Here is a 13959-nt window from a genome sequence, read left to right on the forward strand (position 1 = left end):
AAAACCCAAGGATTCCTGAGAAAGTCATTGAGCTGAAAATTGTTGGAAGCTGGGAAAATATTCTGCAAGTAGTAGTACAGGCTCTGTTCTCTACTTTTCCCTGGGCATACTCTTAGGGCAAAATCAGAGCTGTAATTTGGGTGAAGTGGATTTTTAGTCTGACCCTATACAGCTGTTCTTTTGGCTACAATTGCTTTTACTTTAAAAATTAACCTTATTAACAGGATTAGATGAATTGAACAGTTTCAAAACCCTGGCATGTAATCGGGGATCTGGAATGTAATCCATCTTTTAAACTGAAGCTGCAGGGCAAACAAACCGAAGAAAACACTGGATTATGCATGCAATCGGGATAGTGCACAGCAGCTATCATGGTAATGTGGTTTCACATTATTAACAAGATTAGAAGACCACACTTTCATATACTGATATATTATCCATATAATAGAAATATAAAAATGCAAAATGTTTAAAAACTTTTTTTTTTGTTCTGATTTTATTGTTTGAGGATAAAACTGAGCTGACATACTGTTGCACAGAGTGGTTGTAAGAAACTGGGATTTACAGTATTAAAAAAAATAATTGTGTCCCCTTCTCCCCCTTCCAGTAACTGCTGGTGTCTCAAGGCATTTTCTCAGCTAATTCTTTGCCATTTTAGGGTATACCATTCCAGGAAATTCTCCAAATGCAGCATTGCAGAATACAAAGAATTTTTACTTCGTGGGGGAGGTGCCTGTCTTTTCAACAGGCCAACAAAGGTAATAAATATGTTGGTAGTCAGCACCTCTGCTAAACATTGTAATGAAAATGTACTAATTTAACTACCACTCATCTTCTCAAATTTATTCAAATGTCCATGTAGATATTTTCTTGAGGTTGCTTGTAATTAGCTGACTGTTCATTCCCATAGCATTTTAAAATAAACGTCAGAGGAATTAATCTTGTTTTCCCTCAATTCTTCATGCTTAAATAATGACGAATATTGCAGTTGATTTTTCACAGACAGATACATCCCCGTTCAGCATAAATACACTACTTATTAAGCTGGAAGTAGTGCAAAATAAATCCAGAAGTGAGGTGGTAGTGCATGCTCCACGTACACTCAATTCTTGGACTTTCTGTCTGAGGTTGTTAAAAAGAATTCCAGTTGCCACACTAGGAATTCGAAATCAATAGCTTACTTTATATAGACAGTAGCAGCTTGTGGTTGTTTTCAAAGTTAATTTAATTTCAGATGTACATCTAGCAAGCTCTGTAATTTATAATAGTTTCCTTGTACCATTCATTGGTTTTTTTTGCCTAAAAAGTTATCAAGGTCATAATTTTTTCTAAGGCAATATTGGCATGACATCCTTCTAAAGCTGAGTAGTATAAAAATATTCCATGTGGCTCTTTTTGCAAAGTAAGATCAATCTGAAGTATTAATATTCAATTTAATCATGGTGTTAAACTTGCTGTCCTTGTAGAATTTAATACCACAAGAGACTATTAGGCTGTTCTGTTTACTGTGCTGTATCCTTTGGTAGACCATCATCTTGCACAATTAACTAAAAAAAATTTGCTTGTTAGAGTGTTTTTTAATCTTTTCCCAGGGTAGCACTCTTTGCTTATAGAATAAGAATGTAAGAATTCTTACAGAAAAGAGTAAGGAAGGAGTAAGAAATATACAGTTTAATTTTTTGATGATGGTTGTTTAGCAAGGTTATTTGAACAAATTGTCAAATTTACTATATACAGAATAAAAATCTGGTTTACTTCCATGGAGATAGTCGCAGGAGAATGGTTGAGTTATCTTTGTGTATTAGCTGTGTCAGTGTTTCACAGTTTTGAAGTTAAAGTACTTCAGGGGGAAAATAAAATCATACAGTGTTTCGAAAGCTATTATTTGGAGGTTGGGAGGAAAGGTAGTAAATGGTGTGTTTAATCTTTAGGTAAAAAAAACATAGTTGTGTTAAGCAGTCACCATGATGCCATTTTTAATTATAACCTCTTAGTTATGCTCTGACATGTATATGCACATTGGATGGTTCCGGATAAATGCCATGGGAAATTTTTGTGTGTTCCGTTATTTTCTTGTATTCTCTGGTTGACCCCTTTGTGTTTTAAGAGCTACAGGTCAGATAACCAGGTCTGTTTGATGGAGAGCTAAATTTCAGGTTCAGAATAAGAGATCTTGCAGTTTCTACTGAACCATAGTTGTAACGGTAGCTTATAGAGAAAAGAAAAAAAAGAAATTTCAGTTTTCTGAATCATGTTGAGATTGCTAGTGAAGAAGAGTACGGACGGATATTGCTTCAGCTATTCTTATAGGATTTTAACACAGAACTGTCATATTGAAAACAGACAAGGTTTTTGCAAAATTATTTCTGTGACAAGTATGAAAAATGTCTTATATAACCTTTAATCAAAATTATGATATGTGGAACCAGTATAGAATCTATATCATCCTGAACTGTAGAATTTGTGCATTGTATATATCTGGTCACAGGAGTAACTGTTCAGCACTATCTATATGTGGTTGTGTCACTCTAACTTAATAATAAGGCACATAGAACTTCCTTCTGGCAGTGTTTCTTAATGTTTATTATTTTTGTGCACAAACATGTTGCACTGGCATAGACAGTAGCATGAGAAAATATGGGTACCTGAGTAGATCCCAGAGAGCATATTTACTGACTGGTTTCTTGAAGGAATTGTCAGAGAAATTCGAGTCCATCAAATTGGAATGAAGTTCAGATGTTATCCCCTTGAGAATTATTTTATTGTCTTTTGTCTGTCATAATTTTCTGAGATCAATATTCTCCTAAAAAGGGCTAACAATCAAGTGATTTAGCTGTACGTCTTTTATGTCTTAGCTATTCTATCTAGCAGCACTTGAAAATCATGCCCCCTTCCCCATGGCAGTGACACAGCATATATATTCTCTGTGTGAGCATGTTTCTGTAGTATTGCAGATATGGACTATATGTAACAGAAGTCGTTTGATGCTAGTTTTATTCTTACTTTGAGGGGGGGCTTTTTTTTTCAGCTCTTTGAAACCACTGAGTGTGGAAATGGATATGTAGAAGCAGGAGAAGAATGTGATTGCGGATTCCGAATGGCAAGTAGAGTTGTATATTACTCCACGAGTCTTTCTTACTATTAAGATAAGTTATATGATTGGTAAGGGAAGGGGAAGGGTTATGGAAATTAATTTGTTTGCCTATCATTAGAGAACAACTTAAAGGACTGTGTTAAAACATTTTTTCAAGTGAGAACGAGTGCAAAGACAGAGTGTGTCCCCAGAACAGACGTCCTGTGTGTCCTGGTTTGAGGACATTTTCATCCTACTGACAAGATGCAGCTGTTTCTCAGGGATGTTTAAATTGCACTGTAGCGGTGCTTACCCCTTTGCTTTCCCTGGACAGCGTGCCTGGAGTGGTAGACTCCTTATCTGTGCTTTGGAGATAGCTGCCTGTGTTTCGACAACTAAGCAGCATGCATTGGCACAGGCTGTTCCACACCTGCAAAAAGGCTTCAGAAGGCATAAATCCCATTGTTGCTGTAGCATACATGTCACTGTTTTCCTTTTAGTATTTGAGCTTTGCAAAGGATTCTACCAGCTGGTAACTTTATGTCATCAGTGCTGAGCTGAAATTTTGTCTACTGGTACGTTTTTTGGGGGGAAAAATTTTGGTTTTTGGAAAGATTGTGAAGAAAAAAATTACTCAAAATGGAAAAATAAAAATGTTGTGTAATATTTTCTTCAGGAATGTTATGCAGACTGTTGTAAGAAGTGCTCTCTTTCTAATGGAGCTCATTGTAGTGATGGACCCTGCTGTAATACATCATGTCTTGTGAGTATTGTTGCTATCTATCTATTGTTCTTCTCAGTTGTCCATGGAAGTCGCATGCAGCCTGTTATACTTCAAAGTGTGTTTCATGTAGAATGAAAAGGAACAGCTTATGTAAATAAGACTCTTATTCCAGACAACAATGTGTTTACTGAAAGGGAATAGACTGCACTGGATATGTATTCATGTTAACATGAATGTCTTTTGCATTTATATCTCAGAGATGAAAAAAACTCCTGAATTTTCAAACAGTTTAACCTTTAAAATATTGAGAAACTGAAATCTTTTTCAACACTTTGAAATAACTATGGAGACTGTAGTGTTCTGCTGTTAGCCAAACAAAAAAAAAAGACAATATGTGTGAGTATAATGTTTACAGAGTATTAAAATGATTAATTCCAAACAGGAACCTTTAATTTTGCTTTTACATAACCTTTGTCCTGAACTATATTCTTCATTTTCTAGTTTTTCCCACGAGGCTATGACTGTCGCTATGCAGTGAATGAATGTGATATTGCAGAGTTCTGCACTGGAGATTCTGGCCGGGTATGTCTGCAGAAGCCTTCTCTGCTTACTGCACTGATGTTTGTTTGCACTCATTTCAATTTAAGAGGAAAATACAGATTAACAAACCGCACTCTCATATACACACAAATAACTGTGGGGGATTATTTGTTAATCCTAATAAAATTTTTTAAACGTAAGAACACACTATCATAAGCTCAAAAAATAATGAATCTAAATGGATTCAAAACATGACTTTTGTAGTTTTATTTGTTTTTTAAAACTCATGGGGTTTTGTGTGTCTGTGTAGTATTTGTGTCAGACATCCTCCTTTACTTTTTGCCTGGTCTATAGGATTGTAAAATCATAGAACGGTTAGAATTGGAAGGGACCTTAAAGATCATAGAGTTCCAACCCCCCTGCCATGGGCAGGGACACCTCCACTCGAGCAGGTTGCTCAAAGTACTAAGAGTATACTGTAAATGTGAATAGATTCAAAGGTAATAACAGTAAGATTTTATGAAATAAATCAGTTTAAAATATAAATGTAGAAAATTGTAACTGAGTATAGAATCGTTTAGGAATAAACATCAAAACTACAAAAGTTTTTTTAACTTGAATTCTTTTAAGTAGTCAATATTCTGTATATCTTTCATTTTTACAGTATTTTTGACATTTTAGGTGATTTATTTTCAATATTAAGTATTTAGCTTCATGGTTATATAAGAACTTCATAACTCTGCTGCAGTCATCTGCTGCGTTAAGTTCTTAGCTTTGAAGAAATAAGGTTCAGGATAGATGTTTCTGGGCATTGGCAGTAATTATAGATGCCAATAAATTAGCAGTAATCTCTCTTTGTATTATCATCTGAGACATCCATACTTACAGATAAGTAGCTATTGCTGAAATTTTATTGAAAATCATATATTCTGTGAATGGAGCATTCTTAATGAGAGGGAGAAGGGCTTTCTTAAGCTAGAAAGACTGCCCTCAAAGTATTGATTAATATGGTACATTGCAGCAAATACCCTTTCCTGCTCCTCACAGGTCCTTTTTTTAATGAGGAAAAGCTTTGAGAATGGTCTGCTCCTAGCTTTAGTAATCTGAGGCTTCTGGACCTAATGACTTGATCATACCAAAAAAGTTTCTAATGCCAAGAGAACATGACAAATAACGTCATAAAAAACTGCACAGCTCTGTAAGCAATAGACTGGTATAGGTTATAACTAGGTGCTCACTTACTTTCTTAGTGGAACTGAAATGCATGCAGTGGCAGTGTTGCAAATATGCCCCCAGCATTAGCTACCGAATATATGGTTACTGAACCCAGTTGTTCTGCCTTATATTTTGCCTCACCTCCTGAATTTCTACTTAGAATATGCAGAAAGTTAGGATCAAACCTTGTATTTCATGACTCAAAATGTTCATTTTTTCATTTCTACTTGTAACTATAAAGATTCTCCTTTATATGTTGTGCAATTGTCTTTTAAAATGGGGAAAATTCCATGTGATCCTGTGATGTATTATTACAGTACACATGATTAAAAAAATATTCTTAATTTTTTTTTCAGTGTCCACCAAATCTTCATAAACAAGATGGGTATGCCTGTGATTCTAATCAGGTATGCAATGTTTTAAAATAACCTGCACATCGGCACATAGAAATTAACCAAATACAGGTTTTCATGCTTTTTTTTCTAATCCTGTCTTTTACTCTTCCTCAAAAATTTTGTCTTTGGACATCAGTGTTGCTTGTGCTTTATGCACTCTATGAATAGTAAAAATTTCTAGTTTGAGTAAAATCTGCATGGTGTCTTTACATTTTGCATGTAGATCTTTTATTACACTCCACATTAATAGGTTCTTCACAACTATGTCTATGAGAAATATAAAGCAGCTGCCGAAATGTCGGTATGTATTAGAGACCAAATGACTTTGAGAATCTGGGCCAAAATGTGTACTCTGTCTACCTAAATTCATGAAAACTGTTATACATCCCAATATGTGTGTGAAGAATCAAAATGAGACATTTTGTGAGGGAGAGGAAGGAAATTAAATGCTTAGTTCTCCTCGCTAACATGTTGTGTTTGTGTTTTGTTTAGGGTCGTTGCTATAATGGTGAATGCAAGACAAGAGATAATCAGTGCAAATATATCTGGGGATCTAGTAAGTTGACTTTAACTACCTTAAGTGTGTTGTAGTTCTGGTTCATTCTTGCCTTTGTTTTGTATTTTTTGTATTTTGTTGTTGTTGTTCCCACTGTAAGTTAAAGTTCTCTGCTCAGCAGAACAGGCTGCAGTGAGAAGCTGTGGCTTGACTGGCAGGTGAAATTTCCAGTTGTATGCCTGGGTGGGTTTGAGAGTGGTGACAGCGAGGTTGTTCTGACATGATGTGGTTGCAGACATAGGTTGGGCAGCAAATGCTGGAGTCTGGTGGAATTAGATGAGAAAACATACAAAATATTAGCAACTTTGAGTTACTGCTACCGGGGTGGTGGTAGGGGAATGGATTTGAGGATTAATTGTTTTTATTTTATTTTTGTATAGTTCAAACCAGATGTTTTTGGCTTTTTTAATGACAGTTGTCAATTCCATTATCCCAGCACTGAGTCGTGCTAAACCTGCTCCATCTTGCCTCTCTTTGCTGTACCATCCTATAGTCAGGAAAATTAGTACATTCGTGCGAATTTAAATATACGTAGTATGAATTTAAGCCCAGAGGTGTTGAGTAAAATAAAATTGCAGTGGATTTTGCTTGCAGCTGAGATGGGATAAATGCTGTGTGTAATGACTTTGAGACAGTTCAGCAGAGCAAAACTATCAGGATGTCCTGTACTCTAGCACTTGATGTTTTCTTGTGCATTTTATCTAATCATAACTGCCACTGCTGACACTGCCTATTTGGGGCAGAAGAATCATTCGATTCTAGGGAAGACAGGAAGGGAGGGATATAGTTTTACCATTTCTTATTTGTCTTGTGTAATACAAGCGATGCTATGTAAGTATGAAATTGGATGGAGACATTTTCTTTGTCTTCTGATGCCTTTTTGAGCTTTATATCGCCATCTCACATTTATTGATAATATTAAAGGCAATAGAGGTTTTTGTTAACTAATTTCTTTGTATCTTACACACTTATATTTCAAAATATTTGGTTTGTCTTCTGTACAAGTGACTTCACTGAAACTACTCTGTCTTATTTACCTTTAATATTTTATCCTGCTTTGCATAATTGTTGTGCTTTTCTTTTTTTTCTTAACTGATTTTTAGAAAAAACAAATGGGCTTGTTAGTAAATAATTGTGGTTCTAAAACTATTAATTCAGATTTCTACTCCTAAAAAGCAGTAGGAATTGACTGTTCAACCTTGTTTTCTCTGTGAACTCCTAAAAAAATAAAATAAATATTAAGTTGTTGTCAGAAGATATGCTTATGGTATGTCATAGATAATATCTTTGATTTCCTGAAATACAAATCAGGAATAATTGAAGTGAAAATAACTAGATTAAATCTATGGGCAACTGTTATGAAGCAACAAAATTAGACAACAGATAAATTCAAATGCAGAAGATCATACAGACACCGTGGAGACTACTTTTTTTAAAAAAAGTTTAGAGCAAATTTTGAACATTGAGCATTATTTTAGAAAAGCCATCTGTAGGTATTGCGGTTCAGTCTGCTGGGTTCCCATTGTAGTTACTGGAAAATACCATCTGTGTACATACACATGTGTTTATATTTATGTTTTGTATTAAAAAGATACAGAGAACTGCTGTGATAAATTATTCAGGTTTTCAAAGCTCTCATGTTGCCAATGGAAGGTACATTCCTTTTTCTTTTTTTCATCAACAGAGTCTTCAGGATCTGACAAATTTTGTTATGAAAAACTTAATACAGAAGGCACAAAAAAAGGAAACTGCGGAAAGGATGGAGACAGATGGATTCAATGTAGCAAACAGTAAGTTCAGTTTGGTAGAGATTATTTGTAGTTTAAATAGACTAATACTGGGCTAATATTGTCTACTTTTTAATGAATGCTTCAGCAGTGTGTTTTGCATTATTTTGAATCTTCTTTCCCTCGCAAGGTTTGCATTTTTAAAAAGTTCCATTCTGACAAATCCATGGATGACTCAGCAGTAGACTTGTACAGAATTCCGGATTTTCAGAAGACTTTATTGTGTCTTTAATTATTTCAGAGTAGCTGGCAACAAGGCAGCAAAAAGCCACAAGTTCATAATATACAAACAACTCAGAATTGGTAGAGGTGATCTAGGTTGCAAATACACACACTATTTTCACTTACTCTGGGACTGACACTAAATTATGCTGTGTCAAATTTGTTCCAAACTTTATTTTCACCATAGAGGACAATTAGACATTTGTGTGCTATAGAGGAAATGGCTGATTCATTTGCATGTGAACATTACTAGATGGATGTTTGATTAAATTTACTTTTCAAGTTAGTCATCATCAGTAGATAGACTTAAATTTCTCCTGATTTACTTACTGTTTTGTGATTTTTAAGTATGCATTTAACTTCAGTCTCAGAATGGTGTTTGACTATTTGATGTTTGTCAAGTGGCACTATTTTTTTTTTATTTTTTTTTTTAATTCTATTATTCACTTTTCAGATACAATCATAAGGAAAAGAGTTTTTTAATGTTTTTTTTTATTTATTTAGATGAGAATAATGTTGTTCTAATATGTATGTTAAATTTTAACAAATACAGTTTACAGCATTCATCCAGCTGCTTCTATGATGTAGGTCAATTAGAGTAGGAGATGGAAGTTTTAAGCTGATATCCTTCTATTGAAGATTGCACGTATAAAATAACATCAAATAAAGCAGATTCTTTACCAAAATTCAGGTACACATACTGCATGCTACTGATTGTTATTATAGTTCTGTTGTCCTGCAAGGGAAGTAAAATTCAAATGAAAATTCAAACTTCACAATAACATAGGGCATCCAAGCTGCTAGAGAGAGGGAAATGTAATTTAGCCAAATAGGACAAAGCTTTGTACAATTTGGCTCCTCTTAATTGTACTGTATTTTATTTAGAGCACAGAAATTTTTTGTTCATGTGAACTTTCACTGGTGTGTTAGAAAGAACACTTGGCTTGTTTCTGCCTCGTGTCATTTATATCAAATAACATTTTATTTCCAGACTTGTACTCTGAAAGTCTGTCATGTGGCTTATGGTAATATATTACTTAATGTGATCAGCACTATCGTTGCAGCCTTTCTTTTTAGTAAGTTTACTTCATAGTATTCCAGTAACTTTTTGATATATATTTTCATTTTACAGTGATGTTTTCTGTGGCTTTTTGCTCTGTACTAATCTTACTAAAGTTCCACGAGTTGGTCAAGTTCAAGGAGAAATTATCCCAAATTCTTTTTATCATCAAGGACGAATAGTGGACTGCAGGTAAAAGATAATGCAGTGTTCCAACATGATTTTGCTCTGTCAAATCTAATTAAGATAAACATAAATGTAAAATTTTGTGATTTTCAGATAATTAATAATCTTGCAGCAAAATCATTATTTTGAGTGGTATTTCTTTTTAATTAAAAAAATAAAAAGCCTAATATTCCACATTTAAGGAGGGTGAAATGTGGGTTATCTTCCTGATTACTCTGACTGATCTCTCCAGTAGCAGAACTTCACAGCCAGAGTTTATGCTCAGCTTTATACTTTTCTGGGAGATATGGGGGGTAACTGTAGTTGCCAAAGATCCATTTATTAAACACAATGTTTTTGAGTATTATATCCGCACACAAATAGCTGTAAGGAAGTGAAGGCTGGGAGGGGAGGATAAGATGTTAAGCTACAGTTCAGTTAAAGGGCAGGTAAATGGGTGTTAGTCTACTGTGCACAATCCTGGATTTGCATTTTAAAGGCATTGGCAGCATTGCTGTTATGCTAATACTCTCCTGTGTAGTTAGGTCCAGAGAGAACAATGATTCTGAACTCTTCTATTATTCCACTACTACTTTCATTTAAATGTCATCACATGGGAAGTTAGTTTTTTAACATTTTTCTAGCAATAGTATTTCACATCATTTGGAAAAAAAAGTTAAAAAAATAAAAAATCATAACCCATCAAAAACTATTAAAACTCCCCCAAAGCCTAAGGTACCCTTTTGGAGTATTTAAGTCATTATCTAGACTTATTTTTGGTCTGACAACTGGAACACCTTGTCAGTGCTGTGGACAGACAGAAAAGCTTTATAGCTTTGTTCAACCTGTCTGTATGCTTGAATGTGGGAAAGGTGTGAGGCCTTCAGTATCTGCACTGACATGCTTAATATTTTCAAAAGTCTCCACTCATAATGCTAACAGTATATTAAAACTTATTTCTCCTAGTGGTGCTCATGTTCTTTTAGATGACGATACAGATTTAGGTTATGTGGAGGATGGAGCTCCATGTGGACCTCAGATGATGTGTCTGGACAAAAAGTGCCTGCCAATTCAGTCCTTGAACATAAGCAGCTGTCCCATCGGTTCTAATGGAAAAGTCTGTTCCGGTCACGGGGTGAGTCCGTGCTGGGAGTCAGCAGCTGAGCTTCCCCAGCTCTCTCTGCTGTATCTGGTCTTAATGGACCCTGGGGAGTTCTCTACCTGAAAGCGTTCCTAAGACCTGTTGATTTGAAAACACACATTCAGATTCAGGGGAAGACTGCCGTTCTGTGAAGCACAGATAAAATTTTAGAAAGCAAAGTTGTCAAATTAGTTCTGCTGTTATATCCAACATGTTGTTTCCATTACTAGCAAGAAAGAGCTTTGACACCAGTTACTGTGAAGATTTCTGTAATGTACTACCCATATTTCAAGCTACTTGCCAGTTAAACTTTTTCCTGCATACTAACACCTTTATAACATTGGTCCTGTGTTTATGGATTTATACCTCATGACTTAAATAATTAAAATTTTAAACTGTGGACCTCAACAGAGATGAGATATTCTTCTTGAAGAGATGTAAGGTGTATCATTTTACATTTAGGCACATTATATTCTACCCATAAGTCCATTTGTCTAAGACGTTAGGTATGTTTTTGTGAACAGATTCCCTGTTCCATGTCTTAACTGTAATGCTGATTAAACCTTTCCACAGTGGGATTCAGAGGAGAGATTCTTGCCTAAGGGACTAGACTTCATACAAGACGGTTTTTTGTTGTTTTTTTTTTCTTCTTGTTATGTGTAATTGAAGATGAATTTGAGTGCTTCTAAGAAGAGGGTTAGGTTCAAAATCAAGAAGAAAAATTTTAAAATTGGAAAGTAAAGGTTCTAGGAGTTCTAGAAATCATCTTGGTACTTTTGGAGAGTGGCATGAGTGGTGAGAGAACTATGTTGCCTTTTTTGTTTTTCTTTGGATTATTCCAATTCGTAATTTTAGAAGAATAATTAAACCTGCCATAAGATGTATTTATCTTCAGCTTCCTAGATAAGATTCTTCTGCAAGTACTTTAAGAAGCAGAGTGAGATAGAAGTTAAATTTAAAAAATCACATGTAGTACTTACTTGTAATCATTAGTGTGCAGGTTATTTTCTGGGGTTTTTTGACATTATGTTCCAGTGTCCAGAAGGCATTATTAGCTGATGCCTAATGACTGACTTCTAGTTTCATAATCAAAATGTCATTCTTTGTTTTGTGTCTATTTCTAATGTCATGCTTTTTACTTAGCAACACATTCCATGCTCTTTTTCGTACAGAAAGTTTATAGCTATTAACTCTCACTTTTGATTTGATATTTGAGGTTTTTTCAGTTGGATAGGTTTTCCTGTATCTGATAAATGTATTGCCAATTTTAGTGAGTCCTAAGTCCTTTTTCAGAGGCCATTCAACTAAAAGTAGACTTAGGAAGAACTATTTCCTCTCTTTCTAGAAGATAAGCGAGCACTCAGTATTGCTGTTGACTAAAAAATCTGACTATTTTTTCTACATGGGAGCAAGCTGTGAATGAGAGGTGGTAAAGCATAACCATGTCTCGAAACATTTAAACACACAAGTGCTTGTACTCCTGGACATCCAAAGGCTGAAGAGTTGGTTACTGAAGATCTAACTAGTCTAGATAGGGGGCTTTTTGGTTGAGAATATCTGTTATTTTTTACATCCTGCACAGGTCTATAGTGCAAGTGTTGATGGATCCACTGGGAACACTTCTGCTTTTCCTAGCATCTAGTATTTAGAGGGTTAAAGCAAACTTTCAGCTTATTGATGTATTATACTAATTCTAAATACTCAGTGCTACTGTTACAAAATATAAACAGATACGGTTTAAGAATTAAATACCTAATTACATGTTAAATAAACTTAATAAAATGTAGTTAGAAACCAACTGCTGTCATTTTTTTTTCTTTTCCAGGTTTGTAGTAATGAAGCCACTTGCATTTGTAATTTCTCCTGGGCTGGGACAGACTGCAGTATTGATGATCCTGTCAGGGAGACTGGTGGCAAAAAGGATGAAGGACCCAAGGGTTTGTGTGATTTCAGTTTTGATGTTCGTTCAAGTATTTATGATGCTTTTCTGTTGATACATGGTAGTAGAATTAGCATATTCTACAGTCCTGTTTAGACCTAGACAGTAAAATTTTGCTTTGTGTAGATGAAGTAGGTCTTTCTGCTTTGAGAATTGATGAAACTTATTTTTCTAACTTAAATTTAGGGAAGATTTTAATAGGTAATGGTATTTACTTCCTGTTTTTTCCTTCGTACCTTATTCTCTATTTTTTACAATAATTGCCTTTGTGATTGGAATCTAAGTGTAGGTCTTATTATTTATATGATAATCGAGTATGTATGTATTACTAGAGATTTCCAGTTCCCTTTATTGTTCTCAGCTAATTCAGAGACTTGTGGCATTAAAAAGGGCAAAGTGGAATTTCCCTGGTGAAAAAAAGCTTTGGTTCCTTGAAATCAGATTTAAATGGGACGATAGAGAAATAAATTAAGATTTTAAGAACTTAAATTATTCTTAAAATTATTATTGCTTGCTTTTAGGTATTTAGTAGATATTTCAATTGTGTATTTAGTATAAAAACAAAAAGGAGCTATCGAGGAAACAATTAATCCAAACAGTTTTTCAAGGAGGAAGAAAAGCATTTAAGATTCTCTCTGACATCTCTGCCAAAAAACGTCTTTGGATTATGCTGTCCAATTTTTTTATGTCTTTCCTGTCATCAGGACATCGTCCTGCCCATCAGACTATATTTATCCAGTGTTGTGTTAGGCATTTACAGATAAAGTTCCCAATAACCAACTGAGAAACCCCCCAAAATTTTTCTGCTATGTCCCAGTTCCAGGTAGTTCTGTCCCTTATACAAGGCTGATGGAAAGAAGATGGAGTTGTTTAAAAATGTAGTCCTTAGAGCTCAGACTCTAATTGATTACTGTTTAAAATATCCAAGGTTTGAAGGGAGGACAGCATTTTGCATGTCCCTCCAGAATGGCTCTACTTCTTTCTTGTGGGCCTTATTCTTTTGCCCCTTAGCAGAATGGCTACAGTAGAGCTTTACCAAGAGCTGTTGAAGAGATTGTCTTAAAACAAGGAGGTTTTCTAGAACAGTTCAGATTTGTATTAGCAAATCTATCCAGGTGCTTCCTGGACTCCTGACCCCACTC

At 34.9% G+C, this 13959-nt stretch overlaps 1 protein-coding gene across 1 annotated transcript in view; it reads left to right on the top strand.

Moving 5' to 3' along the window:
• The window catches only part of ADAM23 (ADAM metallopeptidase domain 23), a 79072-nt gene that overhangs the window by 47372 nt on the left and 17741 nt on the right, over positions 1–13959 (top strand). The window contains exons 15-24 of the mRNA XM_014954470.1: positions 659–758; positions 3029–3100; positions 3750–3836; positions 4299–4379; positions 5909–5959; positions 6440–6503; positions 8188–8293; positions 9645–9764; positions 10704–10872; positions 12704–12815. Coding sequence (XP_014809956.1) covers positions 659–758; positions 3029–3100; positions 3750–3836; positions 4299–4379; positions 5909–5959; positions 6440–6503; positions 8188–8293; positions 9645–9764; positions 10704–10872; positions 12704–12815 — 962 coding nt within the window. The remainder of the gene's footprint in view (positions 1–658; positions 759–3028; positions 3101–3749; positions 3837–4298; positions 4380–5908; positions 5960–6439; positions 6504–8187; positions 8294–9644; positions 9765–10703; positions 10873–12703; positions 12816–13959) is intronic.

Source organism: Calidris pugnax, unplaced genomic scaffold (assembly GCF_001431845.1).
Source record: "Calidris pugnax isolate Ruff unplaced genomic scaffold, ASM143184v1 scaffold103, whole genome shotgun sequence".
Classification (NCBI taxonomy): domain Eukaryota; kingdom Metazoa; phylum Chordata; class Aves; order Charadriiformes; family Scolopacidae; genus Calidris; species Calidris pugnax.